We start from the raw sequence: 23,845 nt of genomic DNA, 5'->3' as shown, positions 1-23,845 counted from the left end.
GATGTTTTACTTATGGGTGGTTGATTGTTATTTATATGTGTACGTATAACATGCAGAGGTGTAAAAATGAACCACACGTTTCTGGAGGGAGCTGTCTATACCCGTATTTTCCTGAAAAATTCAACTTTGTACAGTTGGTATTGACTTTATTTTTTTCAGTCAATATTTCATTTAGTGTGGGGGTTAGATGTTTTAGGTTTCTAGGATATTAAAAGACAGTACCCCTCTGTGCTAGCAGGCTGTCTGTCATACCTTTTATTATGGTCATGAGAGAAGGTCACCTTTTCCCTTCCATATACATTAATGGATAAAGATAAACAATTAAACATCCTTTGTCTGGAGTGACTTCTCTTAAGATCCCAAAGAAAGTAGCTAGCATTTGAAGGAATGTAGGAAATTTTACAGTGCAACACTCACTCTCAAGCTAGCTATCTTGTCTACTGGTAATACTGGAAATGTGAGGCTGGTTGGACCATGAACCATACAGTCCTGTTGGGGACCTTGGGTGCTACCTGACCGATCGGTGTAGCTGCATGGGCATACTTTAGAGAGTCGACACATGCTCCTGGACTTTTTGTCTTCTTTCAAGCAATAGTGAATAGTGAATTTCATCCACTCTACAAAAGGCTTGGCATTGGTAGAATAAGTCCTGAATATTCTGCACAAACTTCAGCTTACCCTTAATTTCAAGGACTTCTTGCTTTTCACTTGGAAAGGCTACTTACGTGTTTGAGCATTAATCATGCACCTACCTCTTTAGTGGACAAAAACTGATGAAAGCTCATTGCCTGAGCTGTTTAGTATAAATATGGACAAAGCTAGTAAATATATTGGATGGTCCTTTAATAGAGGGTTTGAAGAATGATTTAGATGACCTAATTAAACCGTTCCAGCTTTGCTTTGTATTATATGGAGGTAAAGTTATATATCTGGACATATTTTCATACAGTATATTTCCTTTTGGATACTCATCTAGCTAAAGTCATCTAAAAATCTTGTAAGGTAGACTTTGTAATAGCAATTAAATGTAACTGCAAATATTCTTATTACAGGCCACTTGTCCTTTACCAGGTGGTGGAATGTCTGGGCTGGCTAAAGCAGTTTGGCAGAGATTTTTCAACAGATTTTAAATGGTGAAATCCTGGACTTCATGTCAATGGGAAATTGGAATTGACAGGGATATATGCCATTGATGGCAGACAAATAGAGTTTTCAACCTTGCTGGCATGATCTCCTTGTGCTGGTCCCATTATTGTGATAAGCATCCATGGCTGAATTTTTCTCATGGGGCTGGACACGTACTTTCAGTTCTGTGTTCCCTAAACAAAGGATAGTGCAGTACAAAATTTATGTGAGAGATGTCCATCAATTGTAAATATCAAAAATGCAATTGAGAAAAGGTGGGGGTTTGGGAAGGAGGAGGGTGATTTGAGAAGATAATAATTGCTAAAAGCAGTCTTACTGTTTTCTGTGGGATGACAAATTTATGTAGTCATGACAGCCCTTGTAGTGATTGGGGTGTAAAGTCCTCGTAAGCATAAAATAAATGAATATAAATAAACATGTAAAACATATCTGGAAATGTTGTGAATTATTCAAATGTAAGGCTGGGAATGTCATATCAGATTACCATCTCATCTGTCTGTGTAAGTTTATAATTAATACAAATACTGATTTAATTTGTGCAGTGTCACAGTATTGGTTGAGTTAAAAACCAGAGATTTTATTTATGGGAGATAGAGGTTACAAATGCTGCTCCTTTAGTGTTGCAAGTATGGTAAATGATCTTTTTTTGTCCCAAAAATCCAACACAAATCAACCTGACAGGTGGTGTGATAAATAGATATTAATATAATGACTAGGCAATTGATGGGAGATTTTTTCAATGACAGTGATATGTAAGAAAAGCTACATGGACTTTAATTCATGATACTAAGAGTCAACTTAGTCTGGGCTTAGTGGTCTTAGAAGGGTGCTTCATTAGCTAAGGAGAGCTTGGATCCGATATGTGTGACCTTTTGGAGAGCTGTGATATACATCTCTCATGCCTACCTTTCTGTAGTGTACTGTTCTTACACTCTATTTTGGGAAAGGGATAGAAAAGTCATCGTGTGGGAGAATGAGTCACAATGGGTGACGCATTTGATTAGCATAGCTTCGTTTAGTGACTGGTATGTGATGAAAGCCGGAATGAATATTCTGTCACTTTTTCAGAATTGATATTTGTTCATTTTCCAAAGGAGTTTCTCATTAAATTGAAGCACTGAAGGTATATGAAACACAAAATGTTTGTCTTTTTGGGGAGCTGTAAAACTGGGTTTGGTTTCACAAATTTTCTCCGTGCCCTTCAGCAAGTGGCATGTAGTAACTGTTTCTCAGCTCCCCAGTTCAAAATGCCATGGGTACAATTCTCCTGCCCTCTGGGAATGGAGGTGGGATACTAAAGAAAAAATGAAAAAATCTGAGTACTCAGATATTGCAGACAGTGAGACCGTTTAACACAGACAACTTAAACATAGAGAATAGTGCTGTAAGATTTAGTAGCTGAAAACACAAGCTTTAATAAAGGCTTATACCACATACAGTCATGTAGAGACTTTTTGTCACATATGTGCACCTGATTGTGAAACCTGAGCTCACCTCTCTGCTTTGCTTGGATTTGTGAGCTGGAGCTCTGGGGCATCATGAAGCCAATGAATTTCACTGTGGTGCCAGCCCGTGGCCTCTTCCCAAGTGAAATTTCATGCTGCATTTGGGATGCAGATCTCAGAAGACAAAAACTTCAGAGGATTCCCATTAGTTTTGATTTTTTTTGTTTGTTTGTTTGTTTGTTTGTTGTTGGGGTTTTTTTTTGGGGGGGGGCGGGGAGGTTGGGATTTTTTTTTTTTTTTAATTTTATTTTTTGAACTGAATCTTGGTGACTTCAAAGCTGAAGGCTGGTGATTACAATAGATAGCCTGAGCAGCAGCTCAGCAGCTTTGTGGGAAGGGTGGAAGGAGGAAGCAAAGTGTTGCTTTTGCAGTGTTTTCCTGGACCGCTGGTGTTTGCTGCTCTTGTTCCTGCCATCCTCCAGGCTGTTCTGTAAATCAGCTTGCCCTGTTTTGTAATTCCGGGCTTGCCTGTACAGCAAATGGCCAAGACATGGATGTGCCATCTGCTCCATGAAGATCACAAGAGCTTCTGGATGTAGGTGTTATCGGAGCTACCAGTGAAGCTGGAGTTGCTGGCAGGTTCCAGGTAGCAGACAGTGGTGGGTGTCTGCAGTTGGAGTTGTCATTCTGGTTCTCTTGGAAGTTTTCTAATGTTTCACACTTGTAGTATGGGCTGTTTGAATTCCTGTACTAAGCAAAAAATAAAAGGCTTTCCTCAGAGGATTCAACGCATTGAGTTTAGCACTGAATAGGAGAGACACTGTTTTTTCTTTGCTAACCTAGTAGCTCTCAGCAGATAAAAGGTGCATCTGGGACTTAGCCAGTACTGTTTAAAATGGATTAATTCTGTTTGTCCCACTTCCCTCTTGCTTGCATGGCTGATCCCAACTTTGTGAAGACTAAACGAAAGAAACTTTTAACTCTGAGAGGGAGCATAAATTGAATGGTGCTGCATTTGCTTGTGTTCTTGTTGTGCCTGTGATGAGAAAGATTAACCTCCATTTATATAGAAAGGGCCAAATTAATGAGGAATTTCAAGTTCCTTGTTTAGTCACTTAATTGGCTGTATGACAAAGAGCTCTGCAGTGCATGTCAAACAACTTTCAGGGTCTTCTAATGATTTGCACATTGCTTGGCTCCTGATGCTATTCTGCACAGCCTGTCAGGCCAGGTATCGTTGTTAAAGTGGCTGGAATAAATTGGCCAGCAGTGCACATACAATGTCATTATTAACTATAGCTACAGGGAGTACTTCTAGCAGCTTTTTCAAGAGATTGAGATGTTTGCCCATCAGCATCAATGTGCCCAAAACCTTCACTTAATATAATTAAAAGGACATCTGAAAGAAGTGTGACTCACAGTGGAGTTCTGTGGTTTGATAGCCCTTTGTTAAAACTCTGTGAACTTAATATACTTCACAGTTTGAGAAACCTGCCCTTGATTTGTGTCAGCAGGAGCAAAACTTGAAATCCCCACCCTGAGTGTTTCTACCACAGTGAGCCTGTTGTTAAGGGAGAATAGGATCAAAGCAGCAACCTTGGGTTTTCACCAGGTTCTGAAATTCTTCACAAAAATACTAAAAATGAAGGTGGCAGCCTGTTCCTCTGCCTACAACTGAGCTACAGCTACGGTTGTGTGCCCACATGTAACATAGCAAAACTTAGGAAAAAATCTAGCATTTTTTGTGTTGCTATGTGAGTAAGCTCTCTGCTTTAGGCTGAGTCAGTCCTGGAATCTGGTGTCACTGGTATAAAGTCTCAGTATAAATTGCAGTAGAGGTCAGTGGAGATGTTCCCTTTGATTTGGAATGTTGGAGGAAAGGCTGGGTCTCATGGGCTCCCTAGAAGTTCCTTTAAAGGCTATGGATACTCTGTCAAAGGGGCATTTCTCATTTGCAAGCCATTTTCCTTTCTTACTACAGCTTTACTCACTTCCCCAGAGTAATTACTCTAGCAGTTGCTTGTATCATCTCAAATCCCAAACAGTAGGACAGCAAATACCGATGATTCATAAATGCAGTTTTCAGCTTATTCTGCGAGGAAGATCTCATTAGATGAAATAGATAATATGTTATTTCCTTCTTCCCAATCAATTCCTTTTATTTCAGTCCTACTGATGCCTTCTGACCTTAAAATATTCTTCCTTTTATACTAAGCAAAGCAAAACCATAACCTGTAATTTGTAACCTTGTTCTCTTTCTCAAACCTCCTATTTTTCTGTGTGCTCCAATTAGGAGATTATTGGTAGTTCAAGGCCAAGATCGCAAATCTTGCATACCTAGTGCAAGGCCATTAGTTCCATAGTTAAAATTTTTGTAGGTGGCATAATTTTAATAAAGGTCAGTGCCTTTTTTCTCACTGCAGTGATTTCTCAGTGCCACTGGAATTCAAGCCATTTCTGAGACAGTACAGTCCCTGTAGCTACAGCACAAACATTTGTTGTAGAGTTGAGAAGAGAAGGTTGCGTGCTCTTTCTTGAGAGTCTTTGCTGTCAATCTATGGAGCAATTTTAGAAATTCCTCTGCAAGGTAGGGGGAAGTTCTCCTTTTTGATGCCTTTGCCATCAGTAGTAGGTTTTGGCTCAGTTCACCAAAACTGTTAACATCAGTTTCCAGTAACCACTCTGATACTAGATGTAGGCTAGTGCTTCTGTCTTAGATTTTAGGGCAGAAGCAGAGATTAGCAGTAGATACTCTAATGATTTATTTATTTTTAAGCACTCATTGCAGTTCAGATAGTTTCACGCTAAACATGTATTTGTCCATTTCATTGAATATTATAATTGTTTTGTGATGACCTTATTGCTTTGTAAAAAGCCTTAGACAGTGGCTGGGCTTCCCTGCAAAAAATTGTCTCCTTATTATGTTTTCACCAGAGACAAATTTTAATCTGGAATTAAAAGAATTAATGACAAGGTGAAAAACTATCCGAGGGTAAAGAGCCTTGTCATACAGATTTGAAGCCACTTCTCAGCTAAGAAGTAGGATTTAATGGCGTCTTTTAGCCAAAATGACATTTTCCCTGTTTAGGAAGCTGAAGAGATGGCATGTGCATCTATTTTTGACCTGAAGTTTCACAGAGTGCATGACTGTTCCAGTTTGATTGGTGACCCTTGTGTAGTGGGACAGGGGTGCTGTTCATTTGTCACTCTAAAAAGACATGTCATTTCCTGAGCTAGTGGTCCCTTTCAATGCAATAACTCTGCCAGAAGCAGCAGCTTGCATGCCCAGGTCCATGCTTTCATGCTGTTCCTCTTCTCTAAAGGGCTCGTTCTGGGTCCAACAGGTACAGTCAGAGTTAATGGGACTTTCTCTTCTACTGGTTCCTTTTCTGGCCAGAGGCAAGAATCGCACAACTTCCAGCAAAACTTGCCAACAATGGCATTGATTGTGCCTTTAACTCAATTAGTTTGAAGACTTGCAAATATTGATAGCTTAAAAAAAGGTTTTGTTTTAGCAGTGGGTGTTTCATATGAATACAGAACAAAACCAGCTGTTCTTAAGCAAAGAAGCAGGTAAACTTTTTTTTAAAGTAGCACTGTTTTCCAGTAGGAAAAAGAAAAAAGGAGCATAATGTGATTATTGAACCATAGCCACATTTCAGTGCTTCCATTCTATGACGAGTTTCTCATTTTCACTGCACTGTGGAACCAAAAGGGTTTTCAAGCTTTTTTTCTCTGCTGATTTTCTGTAAAACCTCAAGCTGCTGTAAAAAAGGAGCTTCGAAGTGCATACATCGAATAAAGATAATGGTGTGCTTTTTTGGAGGCATAACTGAGACTCCAGGCAGGACCAGAATCTCAGATGCTAATCACAGCCTGAGTGTGTGTCTGTGTGATTTCTCTCTAAAGTCTTAGTGCTGCTGTTCTCAGAAAGGGAGGGCAAACCTTTTTTAATAAGGCTGTGCCAGCGAATACCTTTGGTACAGGGGTAGATGTATGAGCACCAGCCATGATTTTAGTCTACTGATGCAAAGCACAGCCTTGTTGCTGTAGCTCCTTCTATCTTAATTTTTGAAAGTGCATTGCATGAAATATTCCTGTGAGATCAAGGAAGGCAAGTGTCAGCAGCATGAGACAAGGCTTTAAAAATTATAAAATGCAGATATTTTAATTAGAGATATATTTGCAAAAGTGATATTTTAATGTCCTGTGCCACTGTCCTCATTCTCTAGAAGCTCTATAGGACATAAGACCTTGATGTAGGTTCCATGCAAAATAATATTTTGTGTGTTCAATTTCTTCTTAAGGAGATGCTCCTTTTTGAGGAAGGACAAACTGCATATTTGAAAATTACTCAGCAGAAGGATTCAATCAAAATTCCCTGTAGGGTCTGCTGGTATTCACTTGTCATAAAACAGTATTTTCTAATAAGTTTTTGAGGGGTTTTGTTCTTCCATCAGCTGCTTGGTGAGAAGCCAAAATGAACAATAAAGGTTTAGAGAGGTCCTAACTCCAGGAGACCTGCTAGTTTTCTAAGGTTAGGGTTACTGTGCTTAAGCACTATAGCACAATGCAGTTTGGTCCCAGATTTGGCAGTGAGTACATCTAATATCTCTTAGCGATTTCCAGCATTTATTCCCAGTTAAAACAGGTCTTACATTACAGAATCTGCTTCTGTCAAAGAGCAGTGCCTTTTATGTTGATACAGTGAAAGAAATGAGGGGATGTGGTGTCACTGGATATATACTTCCCTCCCAGGTTTAAACTGTGTGTCACACGGCTGGATATTCTCACCAAGCATTTCTAGAGGGGGCGAAAATAAAAAAAAATTTAACAAGCAAAATTCAATTTTATGGAGTGAAGCAGCTGTCACAAAGGAAATCTATGTGATATGTACAATTGGCCTTTTAGTAATATATAATTACTGTAGGGCTCCTAATTAGTTGCCTTTTGACAATACGTCTTTTAACGCCAATTCGTACATGTCTGTGAAGGAAGGTTTACATTTTGTTTCTGTTTTGTAGCCTCATGACAGAATCAAGAAGCTATGAGCATATGCCCTTATTTGGGGAAAAATGTCTCCCTCTGCAATTGATTAACATTTATTTACATTGAATTCACACTCTCTGGTGCTATATAACTGCATAATGAAAGGGATCACCATCACAGGATTTGTCTTCTATGCTTGTCATGTTCTTGCTCTTCTCTCAATGTCCAATTGTAGCTACTGCTAGATATATAAAAGGTCCACTGAGTCTAATATTCTCTGACCCAGGATGATTGCTCTTTACAGTCTTGTATTTAGGGGACTTGGCTTTGCATGTATAGATACCCTGACATAACACAACTACATCTACATATCTCAGGATAGAAAGGCAGATGGAAAGTCCTTCTTCTTGGCTCCCTTCTGCCATACCCTTCTTCCCTCCTTTGATCTTAGGTTACAAACAAGCAAGCTATATCTTGTTAAAGCTTTCCCCGATGTAATTTTAGTTACTGTTGTCCTCCTCTCTGGGCATATGTGTGCTTGTGCTGCCTATCTATTAAGAGCCAGTAAGGCGCTATGTGTAGTACTATGCTGTGAGTGGTGTTGAGGTACGTTTGAGCTCCAAGCCCCACATTTTTGTTCTGTGTGAGGCTCACAAGAGTGCTTTGGAAATTGTTTACCCTGTTGAGCTGCATTAGGAAAAGGGGAGGAATCAGGCAAGGAAGAGAAGAAAATTACAGCAGAGTAAAAGGACTAAAAGTCCTTTAGTTTGATGAGCAAGGATGAGGTCTTCAGTGACACAGACAAGCAGCACCCTTTATTAGGTGTTGAGTTCTTCAGAGGCGTGAGTAATCTCGTGTGACTTTGGACAGTTAAATGGGGATAATACTGTAGTTCTTTATACTTTCAGTGGGGCAAGGAAACTAGAGGGTGTCTGAGCTCCTGACTTGGCTGTGTGTTAATTTTTTTAAGCGAGGTGGGATGCAACTAGGTCAGAACTTTCCTACCTTCCTCTGAAAGTCCCCATCTTTATCAGAATCACCAAGGATCTCAGGAAAAATCTATCATGCCATCGGCTCCCAAGCACACCTATCTCACTCCTTCATTTCAAAGGGCTTCTGTCGGGCCTAACCCTTCTACCACTGGTCATTGAGAAGGCTTTCCTGGGAGCTTGACACTGTTTCTTCTAGAGCTTTATCAGACCACAGAGTCCTTGGGGCATGTGCCAGACTCACCTAAACCACTGTGGTTCAGCTTAAATGCAAAGACACAGTGTCCTGTGTGCCTTCCTTCCCACAGTTCCCACTTCCCTGCCCAACTTTTCCCAGTTGACATCTCTGTCTCAAGAGACAGTGTAGCTTTAACAGCTGTTTTGTTTCATTTAAACACCTACCTCAGCTCCTGTCCAAAATGCAAACATTTCATTAGCACCTCATCTCCTTGGCTTTAGCCAGCAGCACTCAGCCATAATGAAGTGTGGGGAACACTTGATTAATGCACTGAGACAGGTGAGGGAAGTGACCCTCTGGGAAAAGCTATGGACTGAATTCATCTTGAATATAATGCCAATGAAGACATTCTACTAGCTTTGTTCAGGTACGTGCTAAGGACCTGACCCAAAGTCCTTGGAAATCTTTCTGGAGCTTTTGCATCAGACCCCACATCCAAAGCGATGTGAAGTGGCTGGCTTCAGATTAGTCACTTCAAGAGCATAAAGGCTTACCAGCATCACTGTCTGTTTTGTGGAAGGTGGCACGTTAGGCCTAATTGGCCCAAATTATGCAGGCATACGTGCGCACACATTAGAAAATAAAAAATGCATTTGATAATTTAGAATAATTTTTCTGGGGAAAAAAACTTTGCAGCAGATGTTTCACCGTAACACAGATATTTCAGCATCTGTTTCATGTTTTGACAAATAGGCATTACCTATCCATCCAGAGCCAGGGGATGGATATGCTTCAAACACTCTTTCTGTCATTCGAATACTGATAAAAGTATCCAGAAAGTTATTTTAGGAGATTTAAAGACACCAGTAATAGCTGACCTAAATGAATGTAAGGCAAATCGTAGTCTACATGATAATATTGAAAGGGGAGAAAAATAAAAATCCTCATTTTCTGCTTTCCATGGATAAAAGATCTTTGCAAGAAAACACCATGTTGTGTAGAACCTGCACAGCAAAATAGTCAAGCTGTTTGATCACTGGAAAAGAATACTGCCTCCTTTTTGCCTGTTATGAGGTAAGCTACCAAAGTGAACTACAGAATTTTGTTAAGAGCTACAGAGATCAAGCTTCCAGATTTTAAAACACTCGGAAAAAAAAAAGAAAATACACTTAAATGCTGTAGACTTCTAGTATTGCATCTTTACTGTTAAAGTCAGTCAGCTTTTCATGTGCACATATTAAATGTGTTAAGATGATTTGTAGACTATTTAGGAAAATCAGTTTAATAATCAGTTTAAGAAATTGATTTATGGTTAATAAGTTCCACTTACAGCAAATGAGAAGGGGATTGCACTCCTGGATTGTAAAGGCTTGACAGCAAAAATATTTTTGCAGTAGCATTAGAGGACAAGATTTTCAGCCTTTTTGGTCTGCTTCAGTGGTTGAAGCATGGGTTACTCCATACTTTGGAAAACCAAGCTGTGAAGCTCAGGAGAAATGCTGTATATTAATGAAGGGACCAGGGCAGTAGGTGCCAGGGAAGGGAAGTTCTGTTTAAAGTACAGGAGACCTGTGGCACAAGAACAGATGAGTTAACTGATCATGAATAAATATAGTTTGGAGAGTAGGAGCTTTGTACTGTCAGAGGAGCCCAATTCTGGCTCAGTCTTCCAATAAGAACCATGATAGTATAAGAAACCTTCCAACCTCAAATACATTTAGGATAAAGATGCATATTGCAATGTCTCAATGAAATGTCTGCTGGGGATTAAAAGCACCAGCAGTGGCAGGTCTAGCAGTCTTTGCTTCTCCTTGAACCTTGCTGTAATTGCAAAATTTTTAAGGTCACCTTGATTTAGCAATAAAATCAAATTCTTGTTGGATGTGATTATATTCTCCCTTTGCACATTTGTATCTGACCATGACTGGTGAGTGAGTCAGGATGCCCCCTGTGCCGTGTGTTGCCATTGTGACACTTCTGAGGGCTGCTGGAGAATGGGCTATTCTGCATCTTCTTTTCATGTGTCATGTTGTACAGGTGGGTTTAGAAGCACTGTCAGGAGTAAATACTGAAGTACTTCCATGAAAGTGAAACCATGGGGCATTGTTTAGGCTTGCAGCATGTTGAAATCCCATATTAGCTGGCAGTGGAGGAATGGAGGTGTTTGTTCATGGGACAGGCCTGCCTGGAGGCTAGACACTAACCAGCAGAAGAAAGCATGATCAAAGTACCTTTTATTTTTCCTTTTCCTCTGCACAGTCATTTCTACCAACTGGTACAGCTGGTCTCATTAAAAAGTGATAGCTGGAAGGTAGTTGAGTCAGCTCTGGTTAGTAACTAAGCAGGGGTTTTAGGCTAAGCAAAACCTTCAGGTTGGGTAGGCTCTACTGCTGTAATTTTGCCATCATGGGGCCAGCATGGTTTCATGTGATCCTGGATATGCATCCAAATTAACCTGTGGGAAGTTCTCCATGGGAGAGCTCTTGTGCGTGGAAGACCAGGGCAGGAGGTGCACTGCAGGAGGGACTGAAGTTGTTACTGCAGGACTGACTCCTTTCTGAATGGAGCAATTTGAAATGTAGTGTCTTAACTTAATCTCTATGGTCACCTGCTGCTTCTCTGGATGAACTCAGCTATCTCTGTGTCTTCATGACTGCCTGCCAGAGGTTATGTGGTGGGAAATACTCCAAGGAGTGTAGCCCTTGCAGATACTAGATATCTTCCTTGGGTGCTCCTGATCTACTCTTGAATTCTGCTGCTGCAGGAAGCAGCAGCCTGCTTCACAGATAGGTTTTGAAATCTATTTTCCTTCATGTTGCTTTAATGATTTCATCATCTCCCCTTTGTTCCCCCACCCAAATCCTTAATTCCTTTTTATTCTACTACTAAGTTACTGATCACAGAAGCAGAAAAGCACTATTCTCAGCCTGCATTTAGAATAAAATTAGTATTTCCTCCCTCTCCCCTCTGATGGGACAAATAATACCTAGCTCCCTTGCAGGCTGCCCCAGTGAGTGAAGAAATGAGATGCTATCCTCTCCCTATAAACTGTTGTGTGCGGAGGATGGGACTGAGCATATGTCAGTGGTCTCAGTGGTGCTTCAGGTTTGCTAGAACTCTTTCTCACTTGACCTCTCTCCCTTGCAGGCCATGGTGGAGACAGTGAACAACCTCCTGCAGCCACAGGCTCTGAACGCATGGAGGGACCTGAATGCAAGTGAACAGCAGCGTGCAGCCACCAAGTTACTCGACACTGTGGAGGACAGTGCCTTTGTGCTGGCTGACAACCTGCTGAAGACAGATATCGTCCGGGAAAACACTGACAACATCCGTAAGGGACAGGTCCTATAAATACTGACAGAAGCTGGAAGGAGAGTAAGGCTGGGCAACCTGGCTTCAGTCTTGAACACTCGATTAACTGGAGAGCAATTTTGCTAGATATGTCTTGGCCCTCTTTCTGAAGGACTTAAAAGTCTTTCCAAAAAAGCCTAAAGAAATAAGGCAGCTCTCTGCCCTTGAAATCCCATGCAAAATGGGCATCTAACCTGACCCTATTACCCCTGCCTTTGAGAGCAAAATCTGCGCTAGAGCAATGAGAGCACTGCTTCACAGGAAGATTCTTCAACATAATGTGATTGTGTTTCATTTCTTACAAATTTGTGTCTTTATTCAGCTGATGGTTGATTTTAATTAAAAAACAAGCATGATGGAAAGCACCAGCACTCCCACTGTGCATATGTTAAATGAGAACAACTCTTCTTTCTATTTCAGTGAATACAGATCCTGAGCACTGATAACATTTACAGAAAGTACCAATCGCCAGTGGCAAAGAACTAGCATTTTCAGATTTTCATTTTAACCATTGTCCTTAATATCCTGAGGTTCTTGTTTACAAGAACTGGTTGTCTTTTGTCTTCCACAGAGAGTAGAATTTATTTGCACTTTTTTTTTTTTTCGTTTAATTAAATTTAAAACTTCTTCAGGGCAAAGATTTAAAAAGCAATAGAAGCCCAAACCAAGTCTAGCTTGAAGTATTGGAAATAGAATACTCTGTTCTCAGATGGTCTGGAACATCATTTTGTAGCTTTGAAGTGTCTTGTCGAAGATTATTTCAGTAGAGATTTTTCTTAGTGTTGATCTCTCTCGCAAACAGAGCTGGAAGTTGCAAGACTAAGCACAGATGGGAATCTGGAGGATCTGAAGTTTCCCCAGAACATGGGCCATGGGAGTGCCATTCAGCTATCAGCAAATACCTTGAAACAAAATGGTCGAAACGGTAGGTCAAGCATCTCTAGCCATGCCAGCGTCATAAATCAGCCGTGCTTTAGGCATTGTTTTGTTTTTAGCCAGTTGCAAATATGATACTAATTGCCATGTTAATATTTAAGTTAATGGTAGCACCAGTTGCTAATGCCTTGACTGCAAATTAAGTTGACTGATTTGGAGTGTATTATATTACTAAGTGAATCGCAGCCTTCAGAAGTATTATGTGCTGGTAAAAACACATCGGATCCTTAAATGTGCTTGGGGCACAGTGCTGAGTCCAGAGAAGTGCTTTTTACTGCTATTGTGGCAGTATGAATCTTCAGATGGGCTAAGAGGCTTGTCTGAGTAAACTGCTTCACAGTGGGGCACTGTACAAATATCGGAAAAAGGCAGAGAGAAGAAACAATAGTAACAAATATTAATAACGAGCCAAAATGGCAGAAGATGTTGATTAACAGTTATGAGTCTAAATTTTCAGTGCTTTTCTCTCTGAATCTTATGAACCTCCTGATATAGCATAAATTAAAGCTGATGTTGTATGTGAATGGTATTCCTGCTGCCAGGTCATTTATTTCCAGACCAGGAATTTGCACACATTTGTTGATCTCTACAGCTCTGCTGCAGACCAAATTCAAACTCCCGGGCTTTCTATTAATGGGCCTAGCATGCCTCTTTGTCTGAGTTCCTTTAAAATTCAACCTGTGTACAGGGAGAAGGCACTCTAGTAGGGGCTTTGGTCACTGCAGGCAAAACATGGAATGATTGGGCAGTATTACAGTCAGACCAGATACACTAAAACTGCCAAAAATTTCTGACAACTGTTGAGAAAAAAGTGTCGTGGTTCAGAAAGAAGATTTTGCGATTGCCTTTCTTGATGGAATTTGGTACTTTTGCATGTAGAATTTAAAGAGAAGTGCTTCTTTAGAGACAGTATAAAATCCAAGATATGTAGCAAAACTCCAGTGGGGAAGGAGCCACTAGCAGGCTTTGGAGATTTGTAGAGAAACAGAAACTGTGTTGGCAGTGAGGAAGGGGAAGTCTGTATTTCTAAGCATGGTGTTGATGGATATGTAGTCAAATCAGGAGAGCCCCATCAATTTTCACCAGTTTGGCACCCCCCTGGAGGTTGTCAGAGAGCTAGAAATAAAATTATCATAGAAGGATTTAGGTTGGGAGGAACCTTTGGAGTCATCAGTGCTTTACTTTCCTCAGAAGCTGGGATGATTCCTATAGAAACAAAAAAATCCCTTCCCACAACTGATAAAGGCAAGCTAATCACCGTCAATTTTTATTTATAGCCTGTGAAATAATATGCAAAACAGAAGGCAAACTGGATGATTTCAGTTAAAAACAGTTGGCTGGTAGCCTGGGTTTTCTGCAGGTTCCCTAAAGATATTTTTTTGTGGAAGAGGGGATATCTGATAGGCCAATTAACAAAAAAAGTACATTTTTAAATGAAATTTCTACAATTTTGTTTTATCCTTCATATGAGATTGGAGTTGTTGGAAAATTTTGGATTCCTTCTCCCGGATTTGTCCCCACACTTTTCTGAGGTAGTCTTAATTAACAAACTAAATTACAGTTTTATACTGCCTCTGTGCAACAGGCCAGAATGAAACATTTCCCAAGCATAGCCTGGAGAACAAAGTATTAAGTCAGGTGGGAAATGGGCCACCTGGCCTCTTTTCTATGGAGCCAGTTACACCTACTAATGCCAAAAATAAGCCCACCTTCTCTGTCTTCTGCCAATCTGTTTGCTTATAGAAGTTTGTTTTAAGAGAGGCAGCTCTTGTCCTTATTATCCATGAACCACTTGTTGCACCTCATGGTGCTCATTAGGTGAGTTTCCATATGCCACATCTTGGTCCTTTCTCATTTTCTCATAAAAGTTTTGAAGTTGGTTAAGAGAAGACATTTTTCATCTAAAAAAAACCCCAAACCAGTGCACTGACCTGGATGTCTAACCTCTTACTACTCTTCTAGGTGAAATCAGAGTGGCTTTTGTGCTGTACAATAACCTGGGCACTTACCTCTCCACGGAGAACGCCAGCATGAAGTTGGGAACAGAAGCAATGTCGACTAATCACTCCGTCATTGTCAACTCCCCTGTCATCACGGCAGCAATAAACAAAGAGTTCAGCAATAAGGTTTACCTAGCTGATCCTGTGGTGTTTACTGTCAAGCACATCAAGGTGAGTGAGTTTAAAAAGCACTTTTTTCTTTTTCTAAAACAGAGTGATGCAAAAGTTGGCTCATGTGAGGCCTCAAGTAGTCCTTGATTAGATTTTGAATTATACATTTGTTCCTTTGCACTTTGTGTTATTTATGAAGAATCTCTTTTATGTTGCATTAATAAAAGGAAGAGTCTCCTTCAAACTGATGCCCATTGCTCAGTTGCTGACACACGTCATTCTGTAATTAAAAACTACCAATATATAAGACCATAATATTATTTTACCATGGTGCCAGGGGATATTAGAGGAAAGTGGAATTACAGTGAAAGAGGACAGCTAGTCCTCCTGTTAGCCAAGCACTGTCATTGCAAAAGTTGATTGTTTAAAGCAATTAATTTCTCTGTTCTGCAATGCAAATGAATCAGTCAGGTTTTGAAGAGCTGGATTTAGTCTATGGCTGAAATTAATCAAGAGCAAAGAACTAAGTTTGCATTAGCAAAGAGAGCAGCAACAATCTAACTTGTTGGTATCAGCAAGTAATACTTGACGTATAAAACCTCTGCTGACTGTTTATTCAAAATTAAAGGGTGAGATTTACCAAGTGCCTCTGGAAAAAAATAAATAGTGCGTTTAGAAATCTATGAAACCCTATCATTTTTATTGCATTTATTAATTTCTTCCCTGCAGCAGTCAGAAGAAAATTTCAATCCAAACTGTTCATTCTGGAGCTATACAAAGCGTACAATGACAGGGTACTGGTCCACCCAGGGGTGTCGCCTCCTGACAACTAACAAGACACACACCACATGCTCCTGCAATCACCTAACGAACTTTGCGGTCCTGATGGCACATGTGGAAGTTAAGGTAGGCATTGGAGATTCCCAGGCTGCCAATGCACTGGGCAGGAAAAGTGGCCAATGTAACACCATTTTGTTACTGCAGATGAAGCTGAGCAGGGAAAGTGCTGTGTGACTGTAACTCTAACAGTAGAAACCATCTGGTATAAAGCATCCTTCTGCTATATGGTGAAACAGGAGATAATCACACCAATGCAAAGCCTGTCTTGAGCTACTGCCATGGTCAGCTCTGAGCTGAGGATGATAAGTGAGCAGAATTAGCTGTTAGCACATCCTTTGCTTACTGGTGCAGAACGTGTCCTAGCTGGGTCTTTGCTCTTGGGGCCCTCACTGTGGCACCAGGGAGTAGAAAGCATCCTGAATGCTGGGACAGAAGTGTGCACAGCCTGCCTCCTGGGGTGCTGTCTGTCTGTCCTGCTGGCAACAGGTGCAGATACTCTGCTGTACATATTTGTGCGAGGTGCTTGTGTGGAACCAAAAGTGTTTTCCAGGTTCCAGCTAGGGACAAAATGTACATTCTCTGTATTTCATTATGTGACAGCAAGCTACACATAAAAGGGAACTCTTTATACCATCCTGTACATCTACCCAAAGCCAAATGGTTGGCTAGTTCTGTTGCATTTAGGTCCATGGTGTAATTCTGGCTTCCCACATGACTATCCCCATGGGAGCTAAAGAAGTTACTCCTGAAAGAAGTTGTTAATCATGGTAGGAGTGGCTTGGGGACTGATGTGCATATATGGGATTTTATTCAAGAACAGGAGAATGGTTGAGATGGTTCGCCATTTCCTGAACTGTCTTTGCTGTCTTTGGTTGAGAACAGTCTCAGCTGTTGTAGAAAAGAGAAGGCCCTGATGACCAAAACATTTTGCCCTAGTGATCTTCTGTATTGTGGTATCTCCCTTTCATGTGCCTGGCACTACAGCAGGATCCATGGCTCTGAGCTAAATATGGATCTGGCATCTTCCATGCAGGCAGAAGGTTTCAGAGCCACTTTCATGGCTGCATAACCACACAGCTATTATGTTTTTAAAAGATCTTTTTTCAACTATTCTTCCAGTGTCACTCCTTCATATATTTTTCTTTTGCTTGATAATCTGAAGAGGAATGTGAAGGGTTGCAATAAAATGTATATATTAAAGAACCATCATGCATGACCAAAGCTTAGAAAAAAACCAAAGAAATGGAAGCCTGGCAGCACATTTGCCACAGCAGCTGCGTCCAGTGGAGAGGGGCAGGATAGATCTGCTGCTGCTGTGGGATGATGTATCCATTCCATTCTGCAGGAGTCACTATCGGTCCAGGAGACATACCCTTAAATGGCTGTGGCATTACCCTGGGAGATGTCTGAAGAAATGTTTTATTCAGAGCACAAGTTTACATGTTAATGGCATTATGCAGTCCAGGTCTGCTTGAATTTTCAAAAGAAATGTGTGTTTGGCTCATTATCAGCTGCCTGGAGTTAACAGATATACCTGAGTCACTGAAGTCAGAGGTTGCTCCTGGGAAATGAAGATAGCTTTCCACTCCACTGATGTGAACGAGGGCAATCCCTACTGCAGGGTGCAGATACAGGCTAGCATGGAACAAGCCTCTTCTCAAACTGCAACTAGGTCAGCCTTGTCTGCATGGCATTTCACTCAAACTTCATTAGACTAGTAGTGCTGGTGTTATCTCATCTTGCAGAAAGAGAATGTGGGACCCTTGCTTGTCCATGCTCAGCCAGCAGGTTTGAAAGAGCTGCAGCTGGAAGCTTTCCAAATGCTGAGCCAGTGTGCTATTAGCTGGTGGGTGTTTCTGGGTGTTAATGAGTGTCCTCAAGACTTTCAGGTCATGTTTAATCATCTGGATGCAGCCAAAGTATCATTGTTTTAAGAGTCAAATTGCCCCCGCTTTGTTGACTGTTGTGATGCAACTGGATAACTTTCTGGCATGTCCACTTTAGCGATCATCCTGGTCTGAGGACAAAGGTACCTGTGTATCCTGCAAACATCTGCAACTCCTCCCTCCAGCTGCTCATCACCTTGCTCTTCCTGGTGGCACCATCCTACTCTGTTTTGCTCGTGGAACTGGCCATATGGCTTGGCAAATCTAGGAAGTGGCTTGTATGACATTCCTTCTGCTGCTGCAATGAGTTGATTTTGAAGTCTTGGCAGCAGAATACCTGCTGTTTTGGAAAGGTGGAGGTTTAAAAATAAATGGTGGTTGTTGTCATTTATTGACTCTCTCTCATCTCTTGTAAGCATGCTTTTGAGCCATTTTGTTGTTTTGTGTCCTGTACAAAAAGGCATTTCTGGCCTCAAAGATCTTTTTATCTTCTTGGAGGTGGAAAGATCCGTGAGGAAAGAATGTTGCATGCTGGTGCAGGACCTCTTACATCAGTGTTCTGGCCAGTGACTAGGATCTCTAAGGAGGACTGTTGTACACATAATAATTAATAGTATTCTGGGACTTTTGCAACAGAAACTATTTTCTGTTGTTATTGAGATTTGTAGTTTACCGACTTCAGTTTGTTGGATTTTTGGATAGAAGGAGCATCTTTTGGTGTAAGCACCCTACCTAATGAGACCAAACAGCAGGCATTGTGAGAAGTGGACATCGATGTCCTGCTTCTTAATCAAAAGCCAGCACCAATTTGACAAGTGTCACATCTGGTCATAAATGAGCTCCCTCCTTGGTAGGATAGCAAAGACTGTGTTCTTTGGAGGAGACCCTGGTGGCTGCTCTGTGCGTTACAGGCTGGTATTTAATTAATTATTAGCAGGACATTTGTAGCAAGGTGGAGCTGGAAGGTAGCACTGCTGGGGAGGTAATTGACGGTCATCTGGCTCTTTAGCATGAAACAGCAATATGTCTTTGTTCAAAGGGGCAGAAAATGACATTAGCTTACCATGGTGGAGGGGATTTATTGGTGTGCTTCAAGAGCAGAATTTGCTGGGTTCAATGCCAGTCTTAAGAGGAGGAGATTTTAATTTGAATATGCTTCCTGCCTGTTTAAGTTAGTTGGGCGTAGAGTTTCCTATTCAGCTATGTATTTCAGTGATGTAAATAATGGTGCCCAAGATAAAGAGCCTGCTGTGCAAATGGGCAGGATGTACAGGTGCTGGGAAAAGCGATGGACCCGCACGCACCTGCAGGTACCCGTTTGGCTGCTGTCAGAACCCCAGTTAGCACGGGAAGAAGACAGCAGGACCATAATGACCTGTGAGCTGGATCTTGCTGATGCATCTTCCTGGCAAGGACTGGCCTTCGTTACAGAACTGCTGCATTTGTTGTCCTTTTGGACAATTTACACAGAAAAATGAGAACTTCTCTTTGGAAACAAATTTTAAGACTCGGAAACAAATCACTGTTCAGCTGAGAAGTTCATTTGGCTTGTGTTATAGGAAAATTATTGTGATATTACAGATACTTTGTTAAATTATGAGGTATATTTAACATAGATGAGGTCTATGTTAAATATCTATCTATTGTTTGAATCAGGAGGATATTAGGTAAGACCCTTAAATGCTAGAAAAATATAATGGTTTCCATGCCGTGGGGCAAAGCCATTCTTAAATAAGCTATTCTACCTGTGTAATTGCTGCGGAATTATTCTAAATTTATAAGCTGTTTTTCATATAAGCTTGCTCTTTACATCATATTAGTTATAGCAGATGCATCTTAAATGTACTGTGGGGAAAAATGCTCAGACAGAAAACAAGTTCAGAGCTGGTGGGAAAAATACAATTAAAAAAATCATCCAAAACAGAATAAGCAAAGGTACCTCAGGGTAGATGAATGTTGCTTATCAGTATGTAGTGAATGCCAGACCTTACTCTTCTTTTAAAAATAAATAAGTAAACCAAGGAGAAGTTGTGTGTGTGTTTTAACTGTAGCAATTAACTGGAAGCTTTCAGATGTTATTCTATACCATAAACACATTGCACCTTGCTAATTATTTGAGGAATGGAAGCATAAGGCAAAGTAAGGTGAGAAAGGAATTAAAATATATGAAGTCTAAATGGAATGCAATGGTCTGTTGCCTAAAGCAATACAGCCATTTCAGGTCTAAAGAGCAAGCTGAAGCTGTTGCAGTGCTGGCTTATCCATATATTAACACTGTGGGATTGACCAATAGTGGATGAAACCAGAAGTGGGTGCAGGATTGCAAAACCACCCTAACTGCAGAATTAAATTACTGAAACTGCTATGTAATGAATTTTGGAAGACAAATTGTTTTGTACCATCAAAGGGGTTAACACTATAAAAAAACCCAAAACCCAAAAACAAAAAAGAGAGATATTACACGTTGCAAAAAGTAACTTATTCTAATGTGGTTTTAATAAGAACTATTTCATTTAAGCATAAAAATTATTAAATGTGCTTGTCTTCAATCAGATTTTAAAATTCAAAATGCAGCAGTATTGGAGCTTGTGTTAGGAACAGAAATATGAGATTTTATGAACTCCAAGAATAAGGAGTTGTAAACAGCACATTTAATTATACCTTAGGTCAAATATACCTATTAGGTCATGTAATCTATGCCTACAAGGTTCTGAGTTACCGGCTGGGCTTAAACCATTACAAAGGTTGATTCAGTGTTGTACCTGATAGCAGTGCTTAAGCTTTTTGTTTAGGTGGGCAGGAAGGCACTCAGGGGGCTTCCTTGACTTGCCCACCCTTAGTCTGACATACGCTGGTTTGGGTTGAGACCTGGTTGTGTCTTACTGTTGTTAGCTCTGCAGGGCTGGATATCTTGCTTGTCCTTGTATGTGTGTTTCTCAAATCATTGACCCAGATCTTCTCACGTAGCAACTTTCGGGTGTCCAACCTGAAAACATCTAGAGCCTGGCTTCAGAAAGATGTACTCTGGGCCTGTTCTTTCCGCTTAGTCTAAAGGATACATATTTGTTTAGCATTGACCTTTTCGACTCTCCAATCTGCAAGCCAGATCTAGTTGCACAATAGAGAGCTGTGCCACAGAGCATGGGGACAGCATCACCCTGCAGTGTTTTCTGATCCTCTGTCCCAAAATGAACAATTCAAGTAGCTCCCATTGCAAGCACTTAGCCTTGCCCCATGTCTTGTTGTTACCCTTTTCCTTTCTGGCTGACAGCAGGGTGAGCATGAGAACCAAAGTGAAGATAGAAGCCATGGTGTGGTGGAGCCAAGGTACCAGCTGTCTCCTGGCACTAGGCTGGGTAAAACCATCCATGCAACAGCAGAAACTGACAATGCTGTGACCAGATTTTTTCCCGGAACTCAAATTAACAAGCTGGCATCTTGGCTGGGTAGATGTCTACACTGAGCTTTGCACAGCTGCCATAGCTCATTTCTTGGGTCGGAGATGCCTTATGAGTAAGCAGAGCTGTGCTGCCTTGCTAAATCCAGCCAGCATAGGAGGGCAGGATGATTGATGCAGTTATTGTCCCAAGCCTTTCCTCCTGTCCACAGCTGAATGTCCTCAGCTGCATCTCAGTTGCAGTGGTATCCTTGGGTATCAGTGATTACGAGAGAAATGCTGGGCTCTTCCTATATGCCCTCACCTCACCATGTGTTACAAACTCTACACACTAACACAGAGTTTGCAAGACATAGCAAGGCAAGGTCTGTACCCATTTCTCTGTACGCACCTACCCCCATACCACTTTATTTTGGCTATAGAAATTTCTGTGGCTTATGCTGGCTGCTGCTTTTTAACAGTCACTGGAAGGCTGTTACATTTAGGGGAAAAGCTTGAGAGAAAGGGTTCTGCTAGGAGGCCTTCATCTTGCTGACAAAGACAGAGGAGGAGAAAGCTGGTCTGTGTGAACTGCACAAACTAAGAAGACAGCTTTGAAGACTAAGGCAAGGAGAGAAAAGGTGGCTAAACCACCTTGCAGGAGTGCTCAGGGATCTAAGCTTTATATCACATGGTCATAATTCGAAGAGTGTGATGTTGCAGACTCTTCAGGTGTGGCTGAAGTGGCTTCAGGTGGGAATTAAGCTCTCTTTATGATAGAATCACCTTTGCAGAGCACAGAGGGGAAATGTACCAGATCTGTAGGTGTTGTGTCTGCTGTGGAGCAGAGCTGCCTGCCTCTCTCAGTGAACCCTTGGGAAGAGGGAGATGATGAGTGCTAAAGCAGTGGGATCTCCCCAGCACATATCCCTCTTGACTACAGGAAAGAGAAAGCTCCCTCAAAACCTGTCATGCCTGCATAGCCCAGACACTCTGCAGGAGCCCTTGGGGTTTCTTCCTGGTCCTTGTAGTCCAGCTGATGTTGGCATATCTGCAAAAACATTTACCTCTTAAGTAGCCCTTTGCAATTAGCCATGAAGCATTGCAGCCAGATTGTTGCAGTAATCCTCTCTCAACAGCAGCAGTGGGGAGGGGAAAGGGCAGAAGGAGCCTGCATGGCCCCAGATAGCTACAAATCTAAGGAGTAGCATCAGCAACGTGCAGGAGTTCAAACATGTCCCACTTGGGTCTCTGCCCAGCCCAGCACACTGCCAGCTCCCACCAGGCCCTGAATGGTCATATCTGAGCTAGTTGATGGCACTGTGTTTTTATTTACTGCTAGCTTATTCTTTCACTCCCAAACATACTACGCTTTCCGTTCCTGGAGGGACAGATTAGGCAAAGGTCCTATGCTGCTGGCAGCTCGGTTTGGCTGCTGTTTTCTTCTACTGATATTTTTAATAAGGAAGGAAATGGTTGTTCATCTCAGGGAGAGCCGTTCTGTCATAAGCTGACATTCCCTGGGATTTGTTTTTATTAGCTCTGCTCTGGTTTACAGGCACTGACAGAGCTGCTCATTGATTTTCTCAGCCCAAATAATATCTAGGCTGCCTGCCCACCCTGCTGTGATTGTGACCAGGGCTCCCATAACTCCTCCTGCACAGGTTTCCGTCGATGCTCTCCTCCTGCAGCTCTTGGCCCCACTGGAGCAAAAGTAGGGCTTTTTTCCAAGCCGGAGAAATCTTTAACTGGGTTTTGGAGTCAGGCTCATGCCTAAATCATAAATGAAAAAGGTATTTAATATAGAAACCCATCCATTGAAGTGGATTCTTTCTTTCAATTACTCAATAAGTCATTCCTGTACTGCAAGTAATCTGCATGTCAGTTTACCTCTAAAGCTAGTGTAACTTAGTGGTAACAAAACTCATTGGCTTGCATTCTTGACCATGACAAGAATGGTCATGACAAGACCATGACATGTCATGGTCTTGACAGCCACGGTGATTTTGGGCAGGGAGGTGTTTGTTTGATGCTGTCAGGAAATTGTCCCTTAGACTGATGTCTGGTATCTCCCATGGGCTGTTCTAGTTGCCCAGATGTTTGGAGAGATTATGAAGAAGCAAGAGTTGACTGCTATCAATACACTGGTGGTTTCAGATATATTTTGCATGCCTTAGGGACCCTAGGGCTTGCAGGGTGCTGGAAGTATATTGCTAGTATGTGCATCAGTTATTTTATCCTCAGTCAGGGAATGCTTGAACAGTGCTGGTTAGGGTAAGGAATATGCTCCTCTTGCATGTCTCTGCAGATGGGGGACCAGGGTTAGATTTTGCAGCCCAGGTATGAAACCTTTTATTTATCATACTTGACTCTGGAATATGCCAAGTGTGTAAACCGGGTACATTGCTCCCTTGTTTGTCACATAGCGACTAGATGATGGCAAGGATAATCTCACGGCATTGAAAAGTGATTACCACAATTCCTTCTTTTCCCATAATATTCTGCTTTGTGGCCTGTGGCAGCGTAGTTTCAGTCTTCAGCAACAGGCAAATTCCCTTTTGTTGGACTTGTTGGTGTTAAAGCTCTGGATGTGCTTGG

General features: G+C 41.4%; 1 protein-coding gene across 17 annotated transcripts in view; it reads left to right on the top strand.

The window, feature by feature from the left end:
- ADGRL3 (adhesion G protein-coupled receptor L3) overlaps positions 1–23,845 on the top strand; it is a gene marked incomplete at its 3' end in the record, with an annotated part of 327,501 nt that overhangs the window by 245,284 nt on the left and 58,372 nt on the right. For all 17 annotated transcript variants that reach the window (XM_080613903.1, XM_080613905.1, XM_080613916.1 and 14 more), the window contains 4 exons: positions 11,895–12,078; positions 12,901–13,023; positions 14,997–15,205; positions 15,875–16,051. In XM_080613903.1, coding sequence (XP_080470029.1) covers positions 11,895–12,078; positions 12,901–13,023; positions 14,997–15,205; positions 15,875–16,051 — 693 coding nt within the window. The remainder of the gene's footprint in view (positions 1–11,894; positions 12,079–12,900; positions 13,024–14,996; positions 15,206–15,874; positions 16,052–23,845) is intronic.

Source organism: Psittacula echo, assembly GCF_963264785.1.
Source record: "Psittacula echo genome assembly, chromosome: 1".
NCBI lineage: Eukaryota > Metazoa > Chordata > Aves > Psittaciformes > Psittacidae > Psittacula > Psittacula echo.
The sequence above is the reverse complement of the archived record's forward strand: the minus strand, read 5'-3'. Positions and strand labels throughout refer to the sequence as shown.